The 27658-nt window shown below is 43.2% G+C and overlaps 1 protein-coding gene across 1 annotated transcript in view; it reads right to left on the bottom strand.

Moving 5' to 3' along the window:
• PATJ (PATJ crumbs cell polarity complex component) overlaps window positions 1-27658 on the bottom strand; it is a 332986-nt gene that overhangs the window by 175038 nt on the left and 130290 nt on the right. Inside the window, 1 exon segment of the mRNA XM_060231912.1 lies at window positions 16595-16597. Coding sequence (XP_060087895.1) covers window positions 16595-16597 — 3 coding nt within the window.

Genomic DNA, 27658 nt, shown 5'->3' with positions numbered 1-27658 from the left:
TTAATTCCTTGAGCTATCCTCAGAAGTTTCTATATTATTTTTTAATATTATTTATTGTCTTCCCTCTTCAGGGTTGTGCCACTCTGTTTTAAATGGTTCTTAATACCTAGGGTGACTTCTTTCTGAATTGAACATGGTTATTATTTCCAACTTTGTCATAGTCATTTATGCTCTTCCTTTTGCTTTGGGGAGGGGAGAGTTGAACAATTGTTTGAATGATTTGTAGTCTACTTGTGAATGCTCTCTTTTTAAATGTTATATTTAGATATCTCCTTCAGATACCCCTTTACTACTGAGTTTCCTTTTGGTATTCAGACTTTGATAACAGTTTCATATATATAACTGTTTTAGAAATATTAATTTTCCCCCTCAGGTTTCATTTTTATATACACTTGTGTTTTCCACCAGTATTAGTTCTTTATGATTTCATTTCCTTTTGTACTCTCAGAAACTTGAGCAGCAGAAGACACTTATTTCATTTTTTTAATGCAAAGACTGAGACAAATTCCACAATTGCTAGAGTGTTTTTAGGATCCTTATCACTGAGCCAAAAAGCAAGATTTTCTGGAGTTTTGCAGGGGAGAGGGGAGGTTGATTTTAAATGGAACATTTTTCCTGCTTTATACTTTTGCTTTATAATTAATTTCCCACCTTTTGAAGGTATATGAAAAACCCTTCTATGGTTTTTTTTAAATTAATATTTTATTAAGTGTGCAAATATCAACATATTTACACATCTCATATAAATACACTTCATTTTTTGCTTGTTGCCTTCTACCAATCAAACTGAATACTAACAACAGATAAATAAACTCCTTGCTCTTTATCTTATTTCCTTTCTTTACCTGATCCCCATACCACTTATCCTCATTCTTATTTTAGTCATAATTATATTCTTTCTTTTTGTTTCCAAAACTTCTTTACTTCTTTCATGGACTTCCATCATTACACACTTAATTTTTTAAAACTTTAACTATCTTCTCTCATGCCTGCTAAAGAAAGCTGAACAGGGTTACCTCCAGAACTGGGTGCTGCAGAAAAATCTCTACGGTCGGAGGTCTTGGGAAGGCACACCCACCACCTCCTTGCTAATCCATTGGCTTTAACAATTCAATTTCCATTTTCCATTCCCATTTATCATATCTTTATCCTATCTTCTAACTATATAAATCCAAATCCAAATACCTTTATTGGCATAGAAATAAAAAGTACAGCATAGCAAATTTCCATGAAGTTTCAGCTATAAAAACCAGTCAAACATCAAGAGGGGAGCTAGTCTTTTGCTCCCTGATTGTTATGGCAGCCAAAAGGTACTTTGCAACCAGGCTTGCGATATGGTAACATTGGTCAGATAGCAGAAAAAAACCCTAACTTCGCTTCAGATAATCCATAAAAATTAGACAGAATAGGTTTGATTATGCAGTCCCGCACTTCCCCATAAAAATCACAATAATACTTAATAATAAGACATGGGCAACCATTTCAAGGTGTCTTCCATTACATGGGCAGACTCTATCCTGATAAGGGATGTTGGCAAACCTCCCAGAAAATACCGCTGAGGGTATTTTCTCGGCTTGACTTCGCAAACGAAGATTTAAGAAGGGTGCAGTAGTCCATGTCTGCTGCAGGCTCGCTGGTGGCTGACAAGACCAATGAGGGACAGGCAGATCTGGCCACAGTGGCTGCAGGGAAAAGTCTGATTTGGGGTTGGTGCTGTAGCAGTGCGATTCTTCCTCAATCTCCTTTTGTCCTCAAGACCAGCTATGCGTGCGTTTTCAAAGGAAGAGACAGCCTGGTGGATGGTGTGCCTCCATGCTTTGCGATCTGAGGCTAGGTCAGACCACTGGTGATGGTTGATGCGACAGGTGCCAAGGGATTTCTTCAAGGAGTCCTTGTACCTCTTCTTTGGTGCCCCTCTATTTCGATGGCCGGTGGAAAGTACAGAGCAATCTTGGGAAGGCGGTGGTTTTCCATCCTAGAAATATGCCCTGCCCAGCGCAGCTGCGTCTTCAACAGCAGTGCCTCGATGCTTGTAACCTCCGCCCTCTTGAGGACTTCAGTGTTGGTCACAAAGTCACTCTAGTGGATGTTAAGGGTGGTGCAAAGGCAGCGCTGATGAAAGTGCTCAAGGAGTCGCAGGTGATGACGGTATAAAACCCATGATTCGGAGCCGTAGCTGAGGGTTGTCATCACAATCACGTTGTAAACATTGATCTTTGTGCCTTTTTTCAGATGCTTGTTGCTCCACACTCTTTTGTGCAGTCGGCCAAATGCACGGTTTGCCTTTGCCAGCCTGTGTCATGGGTGCTGGGGGCCCTGCAGAAGAAGCCGAGCCTGCAGAAGAAACTGTGCCCCTGCCACCTGCACCAGTGCCCCTGCCTCCTGCTGGAGAAGATCCAAGCCCCCCTGCCTCGCCCTCTCGGGTGGCTCGTGTGGGTGACTGCCTTCGTCAGGACCTCAGGGATCGGAGGAGGGCGGCATGCTCACGAGCAAGACGCTCCCTGAGCCCTGAGTTTTGAAAGGATTCTGGCCCTTCTAGGAGTGAGGGTGCTTGAGTCTTAGCAGGATCCTGGCTGCCCTCTGAGTCAGCAATTAGCCCAAATGGGCAACAGACAGCAGAGGGCTATATAGCTGTGGGCTTTGAGAGAAGGCTTTGTGGAAGCAACTAGTCACTTACCTGACGTTCTAGCATCCACTTTGGCTTCTGGACCCCCTGACTCTGGCATTGACTTCTGGACCCCCTGACTTCGGCTTCTGAACCTCTGACCTACGATACCTGGACTGTGATTCGGTTTTGGCACTTTGGACCCTCCTTGCTACCCAGCTACAGACCTTGGACTGCCCCTGGACTTTGCCTGGCCTGGCCCCAGCCCGTGACAGCCTGTTGTCAATCTCCTTGTTGATCTTGGCATCTGAGGAAATGATGCACCCCAGGTAGCTGAACTGCTGGACTGTCTTCAGAACTGATTCATCCACAGTGATGCAGGGAGGGTGATAATCTTCCTGGGGTGCAGGCTGGTGGAGAACTTCTGTCTTCTTCAGACTAACTTCTAGGCCGAATAGCTTGGCAGCCTATGCAAAGCATGACGTCATATGCTGCAGAGCTGATATCAAGTGGGAGACGAGTGCAGCATCATCAGCAAACAGTAGCTCTCGGATAAGTTTTTCCATTGTCTTGGAGTGAACCTTTAGTCGCCTCAGGTTGAACAGGCTGCCATCGGTGCGATAGCGGATGTAGACACCATCGTCATCATCTAGATCTACTGCGGCTCTTTGAAGCATCATGCTAAAGAAGATCGTAAAGAGAGTTGGCGCGAGAACGCAGCCTTGCTTTACACCTGTGCCTATTGGGAAGGGCTCCGAGAAGTCGTTGCAGTGTCTGACTTGGCCTCGCTGGTCTTCATGTAGCTGGATGATCATGCTGAGGAACCTTGGGGGACATCCTAAACGTTCCAAGATTTGCCACAGGCCTTTCCTGCTAACGGTATTGAAAGCTTTGGTAAGGTCGACAAAAGTCACGTATAGGCCCTTGTTCTGTTCCCTGCATTTCTCTTGGAGCTGCCTGAGAACAAATACCATATCGGTGGTGCTCCTGTTAGCTCTGAAGCCGCACTGGCTCTCTGGGAGGAGTTCTTCTGCGATGGTGGGCACCAGTCTGTTCAGGAGTATTCTGGCAAGGATTTTGCCTGCGATGGAGAGCAGGGTTATCCCTTGGTAGTTGGAGCAGTCTGACTTTTCCCCTTTGTTTTTGTGTAGAGTGATGATGATTGCATCGCTGTGGTAGTTTGCCTTGTTCCCAGCAGGTGACAGGTACTTTGCGAAGTGTGCTATGTAGTACTGTGCCCCCATGCTTCCAGATCTCTGGTGGGATTCCATCAACTCCCGCTGCCTTGCCACTTTTCAGCTGCTTGATGGCTTTAACAGTCTCTTCTAGGGTGGGGATCTCACCCAACTCTGTTTTCACTGGATGAAGTGGGGTGAGGTGGATTGCTGAATCTTGAACTACGCGGTTGGCACTGAAGAGAACCTGAAAATACTGTGACCACCGGTTCAGTATGGATGCTTTGTCTGTGAGGAGCACTTGGCCGTCTGCACTATGCAAGGGACTCTGAGCCTGATATGATGGGCCATATACTGCCTTCAGGGCTTCGTAGAACCCTCTTAAATCACCAGTGTCTGCACACAGCTGGGTTATCTCTGCAAGCTTGGTCCACCACTCGTTCTGAATGTCTTGAAGCTTGCACTGGAGGTTGCTACATGCAGCGCGAAAGATTGCTTTTTTCCCGGGACAGGAGGGCTGAGCAAGATGTGCTTGGTAGGCAGATCTCTTTTTCGCTAGTAATTCTTGGATCTCTTGATTGTTCTCGTCAAACCAGTCCTTGTTCTTCCTTGTGGAGAACCCGAGGACTTCTTCAGAGATCGACAGGATGGTAGTTTTTAGTTATTCACAGAGTGCTTCTGGAGAAGGGTCTGTGGGGCAACTGGGGTCCTCAATTCTTGACTGGAGTTTTGCCTGGAAGGCAGCTTTAACTTCGGCTGACTGAAGGCTGCCAACCTGAAGCTTCCTCCGAGGGATACCTTCTCTCCTGGGTGTGGGTTTAAAGTGAAGACGGAGATTGCAGCGTACAAGACGATGATCCGTATGACATTCCGCACTGGGCATTACTCAGGTGTGTAAGACATCTCGAAGGGCTCTCTGGCGCACCAGAATGTAGTCGATAAGGTGCCAGTGCTTGGACCGTGGGTGCATCCAGGTTGTCTTCAGGCTGTTCTTCTGCTGAAAGATAGTGTTGGTGATGGTGAGCTGGTGCTCCGTGCAGAATTCTAGCAGGAGGCGCCCGTTATCATTGCAGTTGCCAATGCCGTGTTTGCCAAGTACTCCTTTCCAGGCTTCCGAGTCTTTACCTACTCTGGCATTGAAGAAGCCTTTGACTTACCCGACCAGTACAGGGTATAGCTAGCACCATGTTCTTGAAGACTACCTTCCTCAGGGAAACGGACCTCACTGAGAGCTGCTATGTCGATATTCAACCTGAGAAGTTTGTGGGCAACTAGAGCAGAGCGTCGTTCAGGGCGACCACTGTCTACTGTGTCAAGCATGGTTCTGATGTTCCAACACGCAAGCTTTAGTCTTTGCACACTTTGTGAGGCAGGTGCACGCCTTTTCTTTGTTGTTATTTTTTGACCGCAAGTAAGGATGCCCGTTGACCGCGGCTAGCCAACTGGGGGGGGGGGAGACGAGCTTTGTTTAGGCCACCTTTTCTAGGCCCCTCTCCGTGTGGAGCAAGCAGTGCTGTCCCTAGATAAGGCTGCTTGGTCGTTCAGGGTGCTGCCGAAAGATGCTTTCGTCTCCGGGTCAGCATCAGGCGACCAATACCCTGAACCGCCTACATGCAGGATTGGGACTGCGGCTTCCAGTGGCATCTTCCACCTGCCGTTTCGCCCCTTGCTTATCGCTGCAGGACTTGGTGTGTTGTGGATGTGGATATGCCCTTCAGGCCTGCGCAGAGGAATTTTTAGGTGAAGCACAGTGTGCGCAGTACTGGCTCCACCCTTTCACCTTGGGGTCATCTGCCATGGCCCAGTAAGCCGGGACGCCGGCAGTGAGTCCTCCAGGTGGTAGGTGTTACATTAACGAGCTCTATCTGCCCGGGTTTGATGTTAAGAGTTTTCCTTCTCTTGGCTGGCGAGGTTGGTGAGCCCAGCCTGCCCATCCGGTTATACCGCCGGACATTCGGTTGCACCATGACGTGGCAAACTCTGTGAGAAATGGGGGGGACCAGCGGGAAGGTGTTGCCACGGATGCAGTAATGCAGGAGAGGCCATTGCAGTGACCATCTGCCAGGCATAGCGGCATTCACTACACCGGGAAAGGAGAGGCTATGTATTGCGCATATACTTTCCCGGGGGGGGGCAGGATACCCAAGAGGGAGCCCACCCCCCCTCCCCCCCCGGGTAGAACATAGAGTCTTGCTAACATAAAAGAGCGGCGTAACTGGGGTGAAGTAATCGGGGAAAGGTAGGCAGCAGGCAGCCCATGATCTGGGAAGATACCAAATGCAAAAGGGGAACAAGTTTTATGTCCAGAAGAACAAAGGGACTGTTTCTCAATATCTAAGATCCTCGATTTCAGGATTCTGAATGCCTGCGTTTCACTTAGCATACAGAGGTTGTCCAAGGGTACACCTATGGAATGTATTTTCTTCTGGATCTGACTATACCAAGTGGAAACTATATACATATTCTCCTATAAATTGCTCTCAACTTCTCTTCAAGAAAACATAATTTCCCAATTCAAACTCTTCCAGTCTTTTGCTTAATTACATTATCTATTCATTCTTTGCCTGATGCCTCATTATATGCAGTAAAAGTTTGATTTTCCATACTGACCACTAGATGGCCTAGTGGTAACCATCTTTACTGAATTCCTTTATCACGTAGAATCTTCATTGTTTCTCTGTCTCCTCCTTGCATTAATTACTTCAGCTGGAATATCATGAAATAATAAAAAAAAAAAACTATAGTGTCTTCAAGGCACAGTTCCTGTTTTTCTCTGGCGATTTTAAAAAGTTCATTCTTCATCTGTAGTTTTTTAAATTCAACAACACTGTCCAGGGAAATGTTGTCAGGAGCCTTTTTGGAAATGTTTAGACAGAAGGCAGAGGTGACAATCTCTTGGGAAGACTCTGGTTTTGTATCTGTTCGCTTCCTTTATTCCTCAGAGCATGTTCAGAAATTTAAATACACACAGTCCTGAGTTCTTCAGTGTTATGTTTCCTCTGTTTAAAAAATTAGCAACATGGCAACCTTTGGTGACTGTGCTGGAAACTGCTTTAACGTTAAAGTTCTTGTGGTGTTTGTCTGCTGGAGTGACTGTAGTGTCTTTACTCTAGAACTTCCAGTGTCAATCAGCAGAAACTTTATGAGGTGAGTGGGGCCTAATATGCTAATGAGTTCCTGTTGGACTTTTTCTACCAAAAAACCCTAGCTAATTAATTCAGCCAAAAGGTTTTCTGTTAAATTATGTTTTAATATTAGGCTGAATTCTTAGGTTTTAAAATTTTTATTTTTCAGTATAAAGGGGAAAAAATGCGGGAATACAGAAGTAAAGAAGGAAAGGAATTGGGGGGGAAACAAAACAGAGAAAAGCAATAGATATAGCTGTTACATTTTTACCTTTCAAACCTGATATTAATTTTTTTCTACCTGCAAGTCTTACATTTTAAGCCAATACAACCATTACATTCTTTAGTCATGTTATTTTATTATTTTTGCTATTTATGCTTATAATATGAATCTAAACTATTCATCTTTGATACCAACAAATGAGAAAAGCATCAAAGCCAACCACAAAATAAAAGCCACTAAATAATCTTAACCATATTAGGGATAAGTACTAATTTTAACAGTAATAACCATAATCATAAGCAGAGAAGATGAGTATAATCATTTTATCCTTAATACTACCTTGTTTCAAACATTAAAAAAATAGAAATAGAAATAACAAAAGACCAAAATAAGACTGTACTTAATTGGTTACAATATCAACAGGATCTATTAAAAAAAAAAGCAGGAGCAGATCTTTAAAACTTCCAAATACCTGTGTTGTCTAGATTATTATAAATTGACCCAAATTAGTTATTTATCTAAGTTAGATATTAAGTATTTAACTTTAAGTATTTACCTTCATTAAACTTTTTGGAGACTATATCTCCTATTTCGATATTACCCTAAGAGAGAAAGAACGACAGATGCAAATTTAATAAGCAATGACAGCCTCATTTTCCATACTTATTATTTTTCTTAAATAAAAAAATTATGTACTCTCTATTAAAATGCTCTATTGGCTTTAAAAAAATAGAATCTCTAAGTGGGAATGGCCTCCTCTCTCACCCTTATTTATTTTAACCTATAGAAAAAATCATACCTCTCTATAATCGACTCTCTATTAAATTGCTCTATTTAACTTTAAAAATATGTGCTTCATAAATCAAACAGCAAGCAGAAAAGAAGCATTCTGATTTTAAGAGTCTCTTTGCCATTTCAAAGTCACGTTTCTCTGGAAGTCTCGCTTGTTGTTTCAGAGCCATTCAAGGCTGTACGCCAGTTCCCTTTTATTAATTCCATGTTAGCCAATTACAAGAAAGAGCAACAATCTATAATCCCTTTTTTTTAAAGCTTTCCACGACTTGGTCTTCTTAAAGTAGTCTGCCTTTTCTCTTTTTAGCACATATATCCATTTTATTGAAAACGATGAGATCTCCATGCCATCACTTCCTCCTGCAAAAACTTTAATCCAGCTTGATTTCTGCCTCCTTTTTGTAGCTACGCACAATGTCTCCATTTTGATTTCTTTTGACTCCTTTGCTACTGAATCTTTATCCAGCTCTTTCATCTGCGTAGACATCACTGAGATCCCTTCATCACTCCACTGATATATATTTTCCATTTCGCTGTGTTTTAAAACAATGATTTCCACCTTGTCCTGTATTAACTCTGTCAACAGACCGATTTCCTGCTTTAAGGAATATATGGCAACCATAATATCTTTTGAATCACCATCTTCTCTACAGTTAAACTCAGTCCAGTAATCAAAGTTAAAAAACCAACTCCAAGTCCCAGATAATCTAACTTTCTGAATCTCCTCCGGCTGGGTGCTTTCCTCTTACAGTCCACTTGTAATCAATTCCATCCCAATCAGATATCAGAAGCATTTCTCTTAAAAATATATGACTTTTATTCAGACCGTATTAAGATAAAATAATACTCTTATTGTAGCTTGTTCTAAGCCAAGTCCATTCAAATATCCCTGCTCAGATCAATTTAAATTCTTAAGAGTTGTTAAGTTTGTTCTTTGACTTTTTGAAGCTTCACTCGGGAAAAGAGAAGGGGGGGGGGATATCCTCCTCTTCCCCATTTTTTTGAACAGTCCCGATTGGTGTTATACCAGAAGATCCATTAGTTGGTGGTAATAAAAAGAAAGACTTTCTTGCACTGTAGCATCTCGATGTTTAAGGTAGAAATATGATATAGTATAGTAGAAGTTTGTTAGAAAAAGAAAGCAGTCGGCTATTCATCTCTTCCTGCCATCATGGCGACCGCGATGGAGGAGCATTGGGGCAGACAGAAGAGACAGGGACCGGCTGCCGTCATTTCCCTGACTCCCTTTGCTATCAGAAGACGCGAGCTCGCTCCATGGACCCCACCAAGCTCAAGATGCCAAAACTTGGAAGGTCAGGCTGAATTCTTTTTACCTTTTACCTTTGGCCCTCATTCAAATACCATTTCCAAAGGACTGTCTCATTTTGATTCAATAAAGTGTAATCTTAAATGAATTCTGCATTTAATTATTTCAATCATAACGTGATCCACAAAATGTGACAAAATGTGATCCACTGGAGAAGGAAATGACAACCCACCCCAGTATCTTTGTCAAGAAAACCCCATGGACAGTAACAAAAGGCTAAAACATATGGCGCTGGAAGATGATCCCCTCAGGTCAGAAGATGCCCAATATGCTACTGGGGAAGAGCAGTGGGCAAATACAAGTAACCACAGAAAGAGTGAAGTGGCTGGGCCAAAGCCAAAAGGACGCTCAGCTGTGGATGTGTCTGATGGTGAAAGAACAGTCCGATGCTGCAAAGAACAATACTACATTGGAACGTAGAATGTAAAATCTATGAATCAAGGTAAGCTGTATGTGGACAAAGAGATGGCAAGACTGAACATCAACATCTTGGGAATCAGCAGACCTCGGATTCAGTGGGAGCTCACAGGAACACAGCTCCTGAACCTTTTTTGAGAGTTCCACCTCCTCCTTCTGAGAGTTCCACCTCCTTGTCCATTGAATAGTAGGTGCAGCTGCATAACAATCCCTGGATGAGTTCCACCACCTATTTTTCTACAAAACGACCCCTGGGATTCAGTGAACTAAAATGGACGGAAATGAGTGAATTTAACTCAGAGGATCACTACATCCATTACTGTGGGCAAGATCCCATAGAAGAAATGGTGTGACCTTTATAGTTAACAAGAGAGTGAGGAAGGCAGTAATGGGATACAATCTCAAAAATGACAGAATGATCTTGGTCCGTATCCAAAGCAAACCATTCAATATTACAATACTCCAAGTCTATGCCCCAACCACTAACGCAGAAGAGGCTGAAGTGGACCAGTTCTATGAAGATCTACAACACCTTCTAGAACTAACATCAAAAAAGATGTCCTCATCATCATAGGAGACTGGAATGCCAAAGTAGAAAGTCAAAAGGTAACCGGAACAACTGACAAGTTTGGCCTTGGAGAACAAAATGAAGCCAGGCGAAGGCTAATAGAGTTTTGTCAAGAGAACAAGCAAACACCCTCTTCCAACAACCTAAAAGGCGACTCTACAAATGGACATCACCTGATGGGCAACACAGAAATCAGATTAATTATGTACTCTGCAGTCAAAGATGGAGAAGCTCCTTACAGTCAGCAAAAACAAGACCTGGAGCTGACTGTGGCTCAGATCATGAGCTACTCATTGCAAAATTCAGGCTTAAAGTGAAGAAAACCGGGGAAGCCATTAGGCCATTCAGGTTTGACCTTGATCACATCCCTTATGAATATACAGTGGAGGTGAAGAATAGGTTTAAGGAATTAGAGTTGATAGAGTGCCTGAAGAACTATGGACGGAGGTTTGTGACATTGTACAGAAGGCAGCAATCAGCACCATCCCAAAGAAAAAGAAATGCAAGAAAGCAAAGTGGCTGTCTGATGAAGCTTTACAAACAGCTGAGGAAAGAAGGAAAGTAAAAGGCAAGGATGAAAAGGAAATATTTACCCAACTGAATGCAGATTTCCAGAGAACAGCAAGGAAAGATAAGGAAGCCTTCCTGAAGGAACAACGCAAAGCAATAGATGAAAATAATAGAATGGGAAGGACAAGAGATCTCTTCAAGAAAATTGGAGAAATCAAGGGAACATTTCGTGCGAAGATGGCCATGATAAAGGACAAAAATGGTAAAGACCTAACAGAAGCAGAAGAGATTAGGAAGAAGTGGCAAGAATACACAGAAGAATTATACAAGAAGGATCTCAATGTCCTTGACAACCATGGCAATGAAATCGCTGACCTTGAGCCAGACATCCTGGAATGTGAAGTCAAATGGGCCTTAGAAAGCATTACTAACAACAAAGCGAGCAGAGATGATGGTATCCCAGTTGAGCTATTCAATGTCCTAAAAGATGATGCTGTTAAAGTGATGCACACATTATGCAGCAAATTTGGAAAGCGCAACAGTGGCCACAGGATTGGAAAAGGTCAGTTTACATTCCAGTCCCAAAGAAGGGTAATGCCAAAGAATGTTCAAGCTATCGCACTATTGCACTCATTTCACATGCCAGCAAGGTCATGTTAAAGATCCTACAAGCTAGGCTTCAAAAGTATGTAGATCGGGAACTACCAGAAGTTCAAACTGGGTTTCAGAGAGTTAAAAGAACTAGAGATCAAATTACCAACATTCGCTGGATTATGGAGAAAGCACGGGAGTATCAGAAAAAACATCTATTTCTGTTTGACTATGCTAAAGCCTTTGATTGTGTGGATCACAACAAACTGTGGTTAAAGAGATGTGAGTATCAGCCCACCTCACACGTCTCCTGAGAAACCTGTATAAGGGTTAAGAAGCAACTGTCAGAACAGGGTTTGGAACAACTGATTGATTTAGAATAGGAAAAGGAGTTCAACAAGGGTGTATATTGTCACCGTGCTTATTTAATTTATATGCAGAGTACATCATGCGGAATGCTGGCCTGGATGAAGCAGAAGCCGGAATTAAGATTGCTCGGAAAAACATCAACAACCTCAGATATGCAGATGACACCACTCTAATGGTAGAAAGTGAGGAGGACCTAAAGAACCTCTTGTTGAGGGTAAAAGAGGAGAGCACAAAAGTAGGCTTGAAATGCAACATCAAAAAAACTAAGATCATGGCATCTGGCCCCATCACACCTTGGCAAATAGAAGGGGAAGACATGGAAGTAGTGACAGACTTCAGATTTCTGGGATCCAAGATCACTGAAGTTGGTGACTGTAGCCATGACATTAAAAGACGTTTGCTCTTTGGGAGGACAGCTATGGTGAAGAATAGATACTTTCGAGCTGTGGTGCTGGAGAAGAATCTTGAGAGTTCCTTGGATTGCAAGATCAAATTAGTCAGTCCTAATGGAAATCAACCCTGACTGTTCCCTGGAAGGTCATATGCTGAAACTCAAATACTTTGGCCACCAAATGAGAAGGAGAAGATCCTGATGCTGGGAAAGACAGAAGGCAAAAGAAGAAGGGGACGGCGAAAGATGAAATGGCTGGACAGCATTATTGATGTAACTAACACAAATTTGAGCAGACTTTGGAGGATAGTGGAAGACAGGAGAGCCTGGCGTGACTTGGTCCATGGAGTTGCAAAGAGTCGAACTCGACTGTGCAACTGAACAACAACAAAATACTGTACTTAAATGATACACATTAAGGATACACACTTTAAAATAAGAAGTGTGTTTGTGTGTGGAATGACTATGACTAACTTACCCCAATATTTACACTGCTTGTCTGGGTACTAGTGGATGAGGTACCTAGCTTTCTGAGGAAAGGTTGTTGATTCAATGGATACAATCTACCACTTAAGCGCTACAGCAGATTTCTATGGTCAGAGAGGATGACAGTGACCTCCAAGTTAAGCAAGTTAAGGTCACAAAATTACCTCCCTATTATATTCAAATTCTTCAGTTCTTTTTTTGGACTGAAAATTAAAGGGGTATGTAGAGAAGTTCTTGTAATTATCTACCTCTCCTGTTTTCCTTGCCTAAGAGAACCTGAGATGTAGTTCGGGTATCTACATGTGTGAGTGGAGGCTTGCTCACTTGATCCATTTTTTCCTATCACATAGGGCAGTTTTTCTCCACGCAAGCACTCCCCGTCCCTGACTATTAGCAGTTTGAAGCTCTGATAGAGGCAACCATGAGTATGCATGTGTTAGCAGCCACACACGCACACACCTCTTCCACTCTGCCTGCTAACCAACTCTAGCTTTGTCAGGAGTTTTGGTATAAGCATGGATGAATGGCCAGCAGCTTTGGGAATACTCTTTGGTTATAGTCTGAGATTCTCTAAAATAAGAAAAAAAATATTTATTAAAGAAGAAGAAGAAGAAGGTGGTGGTGGCGATGATGATATTGGGTTTATAACCCACCCTATATATTGAGTTTATATTCCACTCTCAGAGTTTCAGAGCAGTCACAATTGACGGAGTAGAAGTGGAAGCGTCCTTCAGGGCCACTCTGGTCAGACCAGTCTCAGTTGTTGTTCTAATGAAGACACTCACAAAGACAGCCGGTTCAACAAAGTTGTATTGGGATTAGGCATATATCATAGTCAAGTCACAGTCCAAGAATCATTCACTTACAATCAGTCCAGCCAGGCAAAGGTACAGATACACAGTCCAAATAGAATAGTCAAGTCACAGTCCTTTATCATCAATCCAACAGTCCAACAGCATGCCACTCTCTATCTCCCTCTGATCAACTCCACACCAGATAGACATTGGGCTACTGCTTTTATATCCCCCTCAACCAATCACATTGTTCATTGGTTAATGGTATTCACATGATTCTCACATGCTTACATTCTAACACCTGCTTGCAAGAGTTACACAATCATTGTTAACAGTTCCAATAGGCCTTAAAGCTATAGGATACTGTCAACAATCTCCTCTGTTGTACAACGGCAGAGTCCCCTTGTCTCCCAATCAAGAGACTCAGCAACAGAGGTGTAAAAGAGATAGATATGCAGGTCTTTTATTTATTTTCACATTGTGGAAAGGAAAACAACCTTTTCACCCCCTTCCTCCATTCTCCTTCAAAATCATTCCCCCATAGCCATAACATTTATACCTTCCTGTAAACAAAGGCCAACTTACAGACTGGCTACATCATTCTTTGCTTCTGACATTCTGATTATACTCATTGGCCAAATAAATCACATTTCCAGGTTTAGATCAAGAGATGAATCGATACCACTTGGGGACTTTTAATCAGGACATCCAAGTCTCACTTATTCATATTCCCATATCTGCGCCCCCCCCCTTCCCTGTTGGTCTCCAGTATAGGTGCCTGGCTCAGTTCCAGAATGTGTAAAAGCAGAGCTTCTGCTCTAGTAGGGGGATTTGACCTTTCCCAAGATAGATAGGCTCCTGGAGGTAGGAAAGATAGCTTACCTTCACCGAAAGATGTTTACAGAACAAATGGTGATAACAAATTTCTGCTAAAGAAGAGGCTTCCTTTCATATCTAATACGCTTAGCAAAGACTCTAATAGAAGCCATTGTTCTTTGTTCCTCAGACCACTTTACGCATAGAATCCATAGAAAAGGTACTATATACTTTAAGGCAAATTTTGCAAATATAATACTTTTAATGTAATGGTTTAATTATAACTGTTAGGGCAGGTTAGTGCAAATGAGTTCTATGATCAGAATTAGTGCAATTCTATTTGGCACTCTGTCCATGTTCTAGTGCAAATCTGAATCTACGTCCTACACCTCTACCTTCCTCCCCCCACAACAGACACCCTGTGAGGTAGGTGGGACTGAGAGAGCTCTTAGAACAGCTGCCCTTTCAAGGACAACTCCTGCGATGGCTAACCCAAGGCCATTCCAGCCGCTGTAAGTGGAGGAGTGGGGAATCAAACCCAGTTCTCCCAGATAAGAGTCCGCACACTTAACCAGTACACCACACTGGCTCTACACCAAGCAGTTCTTATTTCTAGGATGTGTTCTGCTCTGTACCTTTCCCCTATCATAAGGCACATGTCCTCAATCCTTAAGGTCTATCCAAACAGTGATCTACCTTGCTCTTCCTAACAGATGGGCCAACGGTCATCTTCATTCTGCCTTAATTGTCTCCACAAAGGGAAACCATTTTCACTCAGCCTTAATCCAAGGAGTTTATTGCTCCCAGTGTCTTTTGTATGTTAATAAAAGTATCCTGCATTTCCCAGTCAACAGTTCTGACCAATTGTTTCTTGAAGCTTGCTGTAAAAGTTTGAGAACACATAAATCAACTGTTGGACAAATCAGTTACAGCAGTTCAGCTGATATTGGTTAGATAGCAGCTCTACTTTCCAATGGTTGTTTACATGTTTAATTTAAAAGTTAAGTCCACAACAAAGAGCTTCAAAATAAGTCTATGTAACCTGCAATATTTTTGAAGATTGCCTTCCAAAACAGTAGGTCCATGTAATAAATGAAATTAACAAGGCACCACATTTGAAAAATGAAGGTGCCTTGTCAACCTAAAAAATGATTTATTGAATGGGTTGATACTAAAAAAAATTGGTTCCGCTGTATTTACAGTCCAGTCTTTCAAAATATGTATTAATTAGAAACCATGTATTAATTATATTTGGGAATTAGTAACAGAGCTCTCTGCAGGTTCAATCACTGCCATCTCCATGGAAGAAATCTGAGGTAGCAGGTGCTTTCTTCACTTGAGACCCTGAAAAATGCTGCCCAATTCAAAACTAAATGGACCAGATATTTGACTCAGTATAAGCAAGTTCATACAACCAATCCTTGATTTTTTTTTACATGCTTAGGACTATACACACTGGGATTTTGTCAGTGGGACACTTCAGCTGATCCCTAATATTATGCCAGCTCTAGAATTCAAATATTCCATAACCTTTGATTACATCCCAAGTACCCCATGTACTATTAATACTGTAAGTGATAAAGATAAAAGCTTATTGCTGATAGAAGGGGGGAAACATTAGCAAAACAACCACATTTTGTTCATGTTATGAACAACCAGGAATAATGCATAATTTAACAGTACAGCTTATACCCAGAGGCTTGTACAAGAAAATTTTTACCTTTATGGGGGGCAGGCAGCGGGCAGGAATTCAGCTTGAATAGAATATTCACAATGAAAATACTTTTTAAAGCAGCAACTAGGGAATGCCTAAATGTTGTAAGAAATTTTGTATGAATTTGATGTAAAGAGTAGTAACTTATCTGCAGTAATGGAAAACCCTTTAGAGGTCAAGCAGAGAACAACATCTTATGATACCCACCACACAACCCACTTCATATGGCAAAGGCAAGAGCAGCATCTTCGTGCATACATTATCTACTCCAGTATAAAAATAATTAATATACATGTTTGAATTCTCCCTAACATCCATTCTCAGGTGCCAGTGCCAGACTTTGGATTTGTTTTCTTCCAGAAGGTCCAGAAGTGAGGTTATTTTTTCATTTGAGGTTTCAACTGGTCTTCTTTCAAATGGTATCCTAATTCAAACGAAAAACTTTTATTTGATGAATAGTAAATTCAGTTTCTCTTCTACAATTATTTCCCCATTAAGAACATCCCTTTCTTTTGCCTAGGGCTGCCAAGTCCAATTCAAGGAATATCTGGGGACTTTGGGAGTGGAGCCAGGAGCAAGGATGTGATGAACATAACTAAACTCCAAAGGGAGTTCTGGCCATCACATTTAAAGGGACTGCATACCTTTTAAATGCCTTCCCTCAACTGGAAATAGTGAAGGATAGGGGCACCTTCTTTTGGGGTTCACAGAATTGGACTCCATGGTTCAATCTTTTTGAAACTTGGAGGGTGTTTTGAAGAGAGGCACCAAATGCTATGCTGAAACTTTGGTGCCTTTACCTCAAAACACAGCCCCCCAGGAGCCCCATATACCCACAGATCAATTCAACATTATACCCTATGGGAATTGGTCTCCATAGGGAATAATGGAGTGCCCATAAGAACATACGAGAAGCCATGTTGGATCAGGCCAATGTCCTATCCAGTCTAACACTCTGTGTCACACAGTGCCCCCCCCAAAAAAAAATTCCAGGTGCCATCAAGAGGTCCATCAGTGGGACCAGGACACCAGAAGCCCATGCCCTGTTGCCCCTCTCAAGCACCAAGAATACAGAGCATCACTTGCCCCAGACAGAGTTCCAACAATACGCTGTGACTAATAGCCACTGATGGACCTCTGCTCCATATGTTTATCCAATCCCCTCTTGAAGCTGGCTTTGCTTGTAGTCACCCCACCTCCTGTGGCAGTGAATTCCATGTGTTAATCATCCTTTGGGTGAACTACTTCTTTTTATCCATTCTAACCCAACTACTCAGCAATTTCATTGAGAGCCCACAAGTTCTCGTATTGTGAAAAAAAGGAGAAAAGTACTTCTTTCTCTACCTTTTCTATCCCATGCATAATCTTGTAAACCTCTATCATGTCACCCCTCAGTCGACATTCCTCCAAGCTAAAGAGCCCCAAGCATTTTAACCTTTCTTCATAGGGAAAGTGTTCCAACCCTTGAATCATTCTAGTTGCCCTTTTCTGGACTTTTTCCAAAGCGATAAATATCTTTTTTGAGGTGCGGTGACCAGAATTGTACACAGTATTCCAAATGAGACCGCATCATCAATTTATACAGGGGCATTATGATACTGGCTGATTTGTTTTCCATTTCCTTCCTATATAATTCCCAGCATAGTGTTGGCCTTTTCTATTGCAGTCGCACACTGTCTCGACATTTTCAGTGAGTTATCTACCACAACCTCAAGATCTCTCTCTTGGTCAGTCTCCGCCAGTTCACACCCCATCAACTTGTATTTGAAGCTGGGATTTTTGGCCCCAATGTGCATTACTTTGCACTTGGTCACATTGAACCACATTAGCCATGTTGATGCCCATTGGGGAGTTAATCAAGTGTGGGGTGTGAGTTGTATGTCTGTAGCGGCTATGACAGAAGTAGAGATTAGTGGGAGATGACTGGCCTAGGGATTCCAGTGCTCCTGGGGAGGCGAAGGTATGACGGTGGGAACAGACAACTCTATAAGGAAAGGAGACTGAGACCAGACAGTGCTCGACCACCTTCCAGTCTGCAACCCATCCCGAGTGTGACAGATAGAGGGGCCAGGTTGAATGACTCGCCTCCGTCATTGGTGTTATGCAATGCCAGGTCCATAAACAATAAGACCTCCGTCCTTTGAGCTGAAACGAGGACTCAGACGGCTAGAGAGGCAATGGCAGCATACTCGGGACGAAGCGACTAGAACATCTTATAGAGAGTTTATGAGGTCCTATGAGATGGCAGTCAAAGCCACAAAAAAATGTACTTTGTGGCTAAGATTGCATCTGCAAATTTGCACCCGGCACAATTGTTTAGTACAATTCAGAATCTCACAACACTGCCACAAGGCAGGTCAAATGTCAAGGAATTAGAGATAGGCTGTGAGACTTTTGTGAATTTTTTTGCAGACAAGGTCAAGTCGCTCCACTACAACTTCCCCGCCACATTGGATACAGTATGTGAACTCGAGGCCCCGTGCCTGTCTTCTGGTTTGACCCTGAATCGCTTCAACACACTCAGCTTGGAGGAAGTTGACAAAATTCTCTCTACTGTACGTCCAACGACCTGTGATCTGGACCCATGCCCCTCCTGGCTAATTAAAACTTGCCAGAGGGAGCTAAGATGTCCTATACGGGACATTGTAAATGGATCCCTCTCGGAGGGCCTTTTTCCAACACCTCTTAAAGAGGCTGTGGTCCGTCCCCTACTGAAAAAGGTTACATCAGATCCGATCGAATTGGTGCATTACCGGCCAGTCTCAAATTTGCCCTTTTGGGGAAAAATTATTGAGAGGGCAGTGGTGTTGCAGTTGCAGAGTTTTCTGGATGATGCTTCCATCCTAGATCCATACCAATCCAGCTTCCACCCGGGCCATGGGACGGAGACAGTGCTTGTTGCCCTCATGGATGATCTCCAGCGGCATCTGGATCGAGGTGGTTCAGTGGTACTGTTGTTGTTAGACCCGTTGGCTGCGTTCGATACGGTTGACCACCAGTTACTGACCCGCCGCCTCGCCAACACAGGAATTCAGGGGCTGGCCTTGCAGTGGTTTTCCTCTTTCCTTGATGGTCGGGGACAAAGGGTGGTGATTGGGAGAGAACTATCCCAGAGACACCTACTTAATTGTGGGGGTGCCTCAGGGGGCGGTCCTTGTTTAGCATCTACATGTGCCCCCTTGCCCAGATTGCCCGGAGATATGGGCTGGGTTGCCAGCAGTACGCTGATGAAACCCAGCTCTATCTATTGATGGACGGCCGGACTGACACTGTCCCTGAAAATCTGGACCTGGTGTTGCAAGCCGTGACAGGTTGGCTCAGGCTGAGTGGGTTGAAGTTGAATCCAGTGAAGACAGAAGTCCTTTGCCGGGGCCGTGGCGGTCTGTGAGGGGAAATTCCCCTACCAGATTTTGATGGTGCGCCACTGAAAGCAGTGCGCAGGTTCAGGAGCCTGGGGGTGCTACTGGAGTCTTCTCTGACAATGGAAGCCCAGATAGCAGCCACTGCTAAATCCGCTTTTTTTCATCTTAGGCGGGCGAGGCAGTTGGCTCCCTTCCTGGAGCATGATGACCTGGCAACAGTGATCCATGCAACAGCCACCTCAAGGTTAGACTATTGCAACGCCCTCTACATGGCACTGTCCCTGTGCCGAATCCGGAAACTGCAGCTAGTGCAGCAGCCAGGCTATTAATGGGACTCCCTAGGTGGAAACATATACAGCCTAGGCTACGGGAACTGCACTGGCTGCCAATTGTGTACTGAGTTTGTTACAAGGTGCTGGTTATTACCTTTAAAGCCCTATATGGCCGAGGACCTGCCTACCTTAGGGACCATCTCTCCCCATATGTTTCCCAGAGAGTACTAAGATCTAGCTCACAAAATCTGCTGAAAATCCCTGGGCCAAAGGAGGCTAAACTAAAAGCGACTAGGGAGCAGGCCTTCTTGATTACAGCACCCCACTGGTGGAACCAGCTACCAGAAGAGGTGCGGGCCCTGAAAAGCCTTAATCAGTTCCATCGGGCCTGCAAGACCATCCTCTTCCAACTGGCCTTTTAAGGTGGAACCATTGTATCATCGCCATGAAAACTATGTTTATATGCATATACCAAGACTGTAGCACCATATCATATTGTGGTTTTAAATTATTAGTTTAAATGCTGTTTTAAATGTAACTGTGCTTTTAAATGCTATGAATTTTATTGTTGTATTACTGTAATGATGTATTTATGTTATGTAAGCCGCCTTGAGCCAGCTTCGGCAGGGAGGGCGGGTTATAAATTAAAAATTATTATTATTGTAACTTTTCTTTGCAGAGGAAGCAAGAACTGGCACATGAGCCCAATAATGAATCAGGTTTGTGCTTGGATAAACAAACTTTAGTTTAATTAGCATTTAGTATAATCCTTAAAAATAAGGGAAAATACAGTCAAACAGCAAAAAATGTGGCAAAATACTGCATAATAACTGCATAACATTAATTAAAAGCAAAGCAAAGCAAAATAAATCAGCAGCAGTAGGGGACAAAACAAGCATCAAAAACAGTGGACAGCAAAATGTCATTAATTTGGTATCTAATTATCAATGAAATAGATGAATGTGTCTAAGAAAGGAATTTCATAACTAGGGAGTTGCTGCAGGCAGAGCCGGCACATGGGAGTAGGTGGCCTAGGCAATTGCCTAGAACACCAGCTCCAAACAGGGGTGGAGGGCAGGCGTTCCCTCCCTGCTCATGCTGTCCCTGAGCCTCCGACAATGGTGCTTTCAGTCCTTAGTGCTCTCCGAACACTGAGAGCACCGCATATTGTTTCTGGGCGCTGAGGGGTCAGAGGAACTCCACTGGCCCTTCAGCAGCTAGAAACAACGACACTCGCCACACCGCATGTTGTTTCTGGGTGCTGATGGGTCGGAGGAACAACCCTGGCCTCACAGCGTCCAGAAACAGTGGTGTTCGCCGCACCGCATGTTCTTTCTGGGTGTTGAGGGGTCGAAGGAACTCCCCTGGCTCCTCAGCAGCCAGAAACGACAGTGCTCACCACACCGCACATTCTTTCTGGGTGATGAAGAGTCAGAGGAACTCCCCTGACCCCTCAGCGGCCAGAAACAATGGCGCTTCTGTGAGCGATGTGATGGTGTCCCCTCTGGGTGACATAATCATGCCACACGCAAAGCACACACACAAAAAGTTTTCCCCGTGGGGAGGGGGGCGTGCATCGGGGTTCTGCCTCAGATAGCAAAACCCCACGCACCGGCCCTGGCTGCAGGAAAAGGCCCATCGGCTATCATGACCTAGGAAAGGACACATGGTATAGGGGACCTCCATGGTGAGACCAAATAGCCCTTTAGATTATGTGTATTCAGACACATAGATCTAAAACATTACTATACTGTAAACCTCCTTAGTGGATTCTTCTCCTGCCCCCCCAAAAAACCTGTAGTGGTCTTTCAAGCCTGTCTTGTCATTATACTAATGTCACAGGAACATAAGAACATTTATTTATTTATTTTATTCAATTTATATTCTGCCCTCTCCGCGAAAGCAGGCTCAGAGAAGCCATGTTGAATCAAGTCAATGGCCCATCCAGTTCAACACTTTGTGTCACACAGTGGCCAAAAAATACCAAGGGCCATCAGGAGGTTCATCAGGGGGGCCAGAACACTAGAAGCCCTCCCACTGTGCCTCCCCCCGCCAAGCACCAAGAATACAGAGCATCACTACTCCAGACAGAGAGTTCCAACAATACGCTGTGGCTAATCCCCTCTTGAGGCTGGCAGCTGCCACCACCTTGTGCGGCAGTGAATTCCATGTGTTAATTACCCTTTGGGTGAAGAAGTACTTCCTTTTATTCCTTCTAATCTGACTGCTAGCCACCTTCAAGAGGGGGTTAGATAAAAATATGGAGCAGAGGTCCATCAGTGGCTATTAGCCACAGTGTGTGTGTGTGTGTGTGTATTATATATATATATATATATATATATATATATATACACATACACATACATATACACACACACATACTGGATGGGCCATTGGCCTGATCTAACATGGCTTCTCTTATGTTCTCATGCTCAGCAATTTCATTGAGTGTCCACGAGTTCTCGTATTGTGAGAAAGAGAGAAGAGTATTTCTTTCTTTACCTTTTCTATCCCATGCATAATCTTGTAAACCTCTATTATGTAACCCCTCAGTTGATGTTTCTCCAAGCTAAAGAGCCCCAAGCAATTTAACCTTTCATCATAGGGAAAGTGTTCCAACCCTTGAATCATTCCAGTTGCCCTTTATTGCACTTTTTCCAATGCTACAATATCTTTTTTGAGGTGTGGTGACCAAAATTGTACGCAGTATTCCAAATGAGGCCGCATCATTGATTTATGCAGGGGCATTATGATACTGGCAGATTTGTTTTCAATTCCTTTCCTAATAATTCCCAGTATAGCACTGGCCTTTTTTATTGCAGTAAAACTTTTTGAAAAACAAACAAGAATTAATTTGTGACATTATAGTTTCTATGCTCCCTTCTTCTCACTCCCCACCAACCTACCTTTTATCTGCAACCCACCTTCAGTTTTATTTTGACTTATTCTCTGCCTTCTTCCCCAATAGGGACTCAAGGCAGCTTACACCATTCTCTTCTCATTCTCTCTTGTTTCCCATACCTGTCAATGATATTTCCTAATGGGCAGAACAAACAAAAAGCGCAACAGGCCTGTTCTAATAGTATAAATTAGGCAGAAAAAGGCTTTAGGCGACTGGCTTTTTCTTGCCTACAGTTCCCTCCCCACAACTTACAAAAGCATCTCACCACCAACCATGGATCTACTCAACAGAGATACAACCCAGGAACCAAACCCTGAAAAACCCTCAGGCAATACTGGTACAGGACCTAATAACATTGGCTGTTTTCGCACTGACCTTAATCAGCAGCGACGCCCCTCTTCACCGCGCAGGATCGGCGTGGATTTTGCACTAATTGCCGCGGAGCACCCGGAAGAGCCGGAAAGTCCCGCGGCTTTTGCGGCGCAAACGGAAACCGCCAAAAACCAGTTTCCATTTGCGCCGCAAAAGCCGCGGGACTTTCCGGCTCTTCCGGGTGCTCCGCGGCAATTAGTGCGAAATCCGCGCCGATCCTGCGCGGTGAAGAGGGGCGTCGCTGCTGATTAAGGTCAGTGCGAAAACGCCCATTATCTATATCATCTTGGGCTCATCCACTTGGACCTCATCCAATTTATTGTATGTTGTATAAACTTCATTGGACAAATATATCGGTCTCTGCCTGAGAGAATCAATGACCACAAACTGAACATAAGAAATCACAACATTCAGAAACTAGTGAGGAAACATTTCCTTCTCCCTGAACATGGTATTAAAGACTTGAAAGCCACTGATCTACCAGACAAACAAACAAAAAAAACCTTCAAAGGGAATATACAGCAAGTGCTGAATTAGGACTCATCAAAAAACTAAACACTACATTCTTAACATGTTTCATCAGACTATAACCTCATAAAATATCAGTATAAACAGAATTTGTATTTCCTTACTACAATATCTTATAGTTCTACTGGACCTACCTTTAAAGAAATTTTAATTGGCTATTCTTAGCATGTTTCATCAGACTATAATCTTGTGAAAATATCAGTTTTCACTTGAAGTATTTATTCTACTTCATTGCTTTACTGTTCAATCTTCTGCCATCTCTAGGGTTGCCAGATGCCCCCTGACAACTAATGGGGGGCAGGAGACCAGGTTGGTGGCATCACTTCTGGCATGCAACCGAAGTGATGTCAGTGTGTTATCTGTGCTGCCAGGAACACTTTGATATTTTAACAAAACTCTATGGTAAACACCTTTTTAAAAACCTTTGACTTTTGCTCAAATACCAGAGCACACTGACATCATTTCCAGGTACATGGTGAGTGACATCAGCATGTTCAGATGCTGCTGTTGTCCCCATGTGCATTCCTCTTGATGCTTTGCAGTGTTCTTATGGAGGTACATCTGACTACATGTGCATAAACTTCAGAGAAGTCATCTCCAGGTCTCTGAGTTAAGTTTTTTGCTAATAAACATGCTTTATATTTGCCTATTTTTGCATCAGCATTTCTTTTCACTTTAAACACCCACTTGAACCCAACTGCCTTTCTTCTTGTGGGCAGTTTGATTAGTGTCTAAGTTTGCTGGTTTAGCAAAGAGTCAAACTCTTCCTCAACTGCTTGCATCCATGTCTTTTTCATTTTCAAGCAGTTCACTAATTTCCACTAAGTCTAAGGGTTCATCTTCAAGTTGCAGAATTGCACAAAAAACATACCTATCAGGTGGTACTCCCCTGTTGGTTCAAAGAATCAAAGAGTTGGAAGGGACCTCCAGGGTCATCTAGTTCAACCCCCTGCACAATGCAGAAAACTCACAAATACTTCTCCCTAAATTCACAGGCTCTTCATTGCTGTCAGATGGCCACCTAGCCTCTGTTTAAAAACCTCCATGGAAGGAGAGCCCACTACATCCCATGGAAGCCTGTTCCACTGAGGAACTGCTCTAGTGGTCAGGAAGTTCTTCCTAATGTTGAGCCAGAAACTCTTTTGATTTAATTTCAACCCATTGGTTCCGGTCCTACCTTCCGGAGCCACAGAAAACAATTCCACACCATCCACTATAGGACAGCCCTTCAGGTACTTGAGGTTGGTGATCATATTACCTCTTAGCTGTCTCCTCGCCAGGCTAAACATGACCAGTTTCTTCAACCTTTTTTCATAGGACTTGGTCTCCAGACCCCTCACCATCTTTGTCGCCCTCCTCTGGACCTGTTCCAGCTTGTCTATATCCTTCTTAAAATGTGGTGCCCAAAACTGAACACAAGACTCCAGCTGAGGTCTCACCAGAGCAGAGTAAAGCAATACCAACACTTCACATGATACAGCTTAAAATTGCATTTGCCTTTTTAGCCACTGCATCACATTGTTGACTCATGTTCAGTGTATGATCCACTAAGTTTCCTAAATCCTTTTTGCACATATTACTGCTAAGACAAGTTTCCCCCATCCTATAACCATACATTGGATTTTTCCTACCTAAATGTAGAACTTTGCAATTTATCCCTGTTAAAATTCATTTTATTGGTTTTAGCCCAGTTTCCCAGCCTGTCAAGCTCATTCTGTATCCTGTTTCTGCCTTCTGTGTTTGCAACTAGTGGTGTGCATTTGGTTCGGCCAAACCTAATAGACCCCCGAAAAACAGTTGATTCGGCTGTTTTAAAACAGTATAGGGCCGAATCAGATTCTCTGATCTGATTCGGGAGCTGTATACTGCAGTTGCGAGTTGCTGCCGAAATTCGGCGGCCATTCAGCCCCATTATACTCTATGGCCCATTGAAATCAGTGGCAAAATAGGGTATAATGAAGTGTGGCTGGGGGGTGGGGGGTTTGAGGTAGAAGCTCCAAATTTTCTGGAAAGCTTCAGGAGACTCTCTCCTATAGAACCCCCAAGTTTCAAAATGATTAGACCAAGGGGTTCAATTCTGTGGGCCCCCAAAGAGGGTGCCCCTACCTCTCCATTATTCCCTATGGGCCATTGAAGTCAATGGCAAAAAAGGGTATAATGAAGTGTGGCTGGGGGGGGGCAGGGGTTTGAGGTAGAGGCCCCAATTTTGCAGGGCAGCTGCAAGGGCCTCTCCCCTACATGACCTCCAAGTTTCAAAAAGATTAGATCAGGGGCTCCCATTCTAGGGGCACCCAAAAAGGCCTATTTCTCCCAATGGTGGGGGGAAAACTATCAGTCAGTTTTCCCACTAATAACAGTGGGAAAACTGATTCTGGGGAGCAGAGGGTTTGAGGGAGAGCCTCCAAATCTGCAGAGTAGCTGCAGGGGCCTCTGCCCCACAGGCAGTGCCAGTGCCTCTGCCCCACAGGCAGAACCAGTGCCACCATGCTGCTGCTATTGGCACAAACAGGACATTAGATCAAACTAGAGAATCCCTCTCATTCAAAAATTGGGGTGCAGGCTCTCTGCAAGGGCTGCTGCACAGAACCAGTGCATTGAATGCAATACTGCCATGCAGCAGAGATGGGGTATGAACTTCCTGCATGTCAAACATCTGCCCACTGAACCACAGCCCCACAGAAGAAATACCTGTGTGGAATCCCTCAACACTCCACTTGTTGTTTGTCACTGCAACTGGGGCACTTGGGTTTTAAAAGAAGCTGATGAAAAGCAAGGCGGCTCAAGGGGAACCTTGACTGAAATGGCAAGTGGCATGCAAATATCACCTCTAGTCTTATTTTAAAAGCAAGTAACTTGGAAACCTGTCCCTGCACTGTGCTTATTCTATGTTCTAGCATGACACACATCTGAAGAAAGAAGCATTCCTATCTATGATAACAAAGCTGAGAGACCAGTCACTGCAAAAATACTTGCAGATGATGTCCGTGGACCAATTAAATCATAAAATACAATTTATAAAAACTTCTAATTGTGCAACACCTGTGTACTGCTATAGGGTGGCACTATGCCTTTCCCTTTAATACAGTTTTCACAACATTCTGAAGATTGGTCACACAAAAAATATTACATTTTACCTGCATCAAAAGCAAATTCTTCACAACTTCTATGGCATGCACAATTATCCTTGTGCTGGCATTCAAGCTGTTTGGCTTGATAAACTGATCCAGTTTCAACAACTAGTGGCAAAGAATATCCTCTGCCTGTCCTTTCAGCCTTTATCACAACTTGTTCCTTAAGGTTAGTAGAGTTATAGTACAGACTCTGTTTTCAATTATAAAACAATTTCCTTGATCTGTTAAACATGCTACTGAGATAATATTCTGTTCAACAGAATATATGCATTCATGCAAGAAAATATCAATCATTTTTTCTTGAGAGCTGATCACAGAAGTTTTTACTGCACTAGTCCCTTGAAAGGCTAGGATATAGAAATCTGCTTGCGAAAACGTCTGCCTTTTGTTCTCATTCAGATTCACAAACCAGTCCTTAAATTTGATATGTGATTGGAACTGCCCAGATCTAAGATGCTGGTCTCATTTGCATTTAAATAATGAACTCTGATCATGTAGGAAAAGGCTTTTTGAACCAGCTTGACTTTTAAATCAACTGGCTTGGGACTCTTATGCATGTTAAGCACCTGTGCTGGCTTAGAAATGGAGGGGCTTGATTCTGTTTGTTTAAAAACATTTCCTTTTGCTCCACAGAATCTGGTTAAATATCCGATTTTTCCACAGGTATAGCAAGCTCTTTTCCCTCTTTCGTTTTTCAATTCCAAAGCATGCATTCCTGTCTCAATGTTAGAACAATTTCCTTTTATTTGAAATTTGAAATTCTAATTTAATTTATTTGAAATTCTTCATTTGGTGTCTGAACTCCATTACTTCTTAATTCAACCACAATAGATAACATCATATTTAAATGCTCATTAATATTTGCTCCTGACTGTAATCTCATGCTGTACAATTGTTTCCTTAAATGCTGTGTTTGAAGAACAGTGGATTTCCCATATCTACTGGTTAGTTTGGACCAAACCTCTCTTGCTGTCTCACAAACAGCCACTAGGGCAGTCTTGTCTGGAGAGATTTGGACTCTGTGCCTGAGTGAGGGATCCAGCTGAAAATTCTGCCCACAGGCAGAACAGCAGTTTTATTTACATTTTTTCTCAAGTGGGAATCACACTGGGGCAGCTGGTTTGTCCCTATTTGTGTCCTCCCTGGCCACTCCCAAAACAAAAATCCTGACTGTGTGCTCCACAAAAC

Source organism: Heteronotia binoei, chromosome 2 (genome assembly GCF_032191835.1).
Source record: "Heteronotia binoei isolate CCM8104 ecotype False Entrance Well chromosome 2, APGP_CSIRO_Hbin_v1, whole genome shotgun sequence".
Taxonomy (NCBI): Eukaryota; Metazoa; Chordata; class Lepidosauria; order Squamata; family Gekkonidae; genus Heteronotia; species Heteronotia binoei.
Note: the sequence above shows the minus strand (reverse complement) of the source record. Positions and strands in the feature narration are given on the sequence as shown.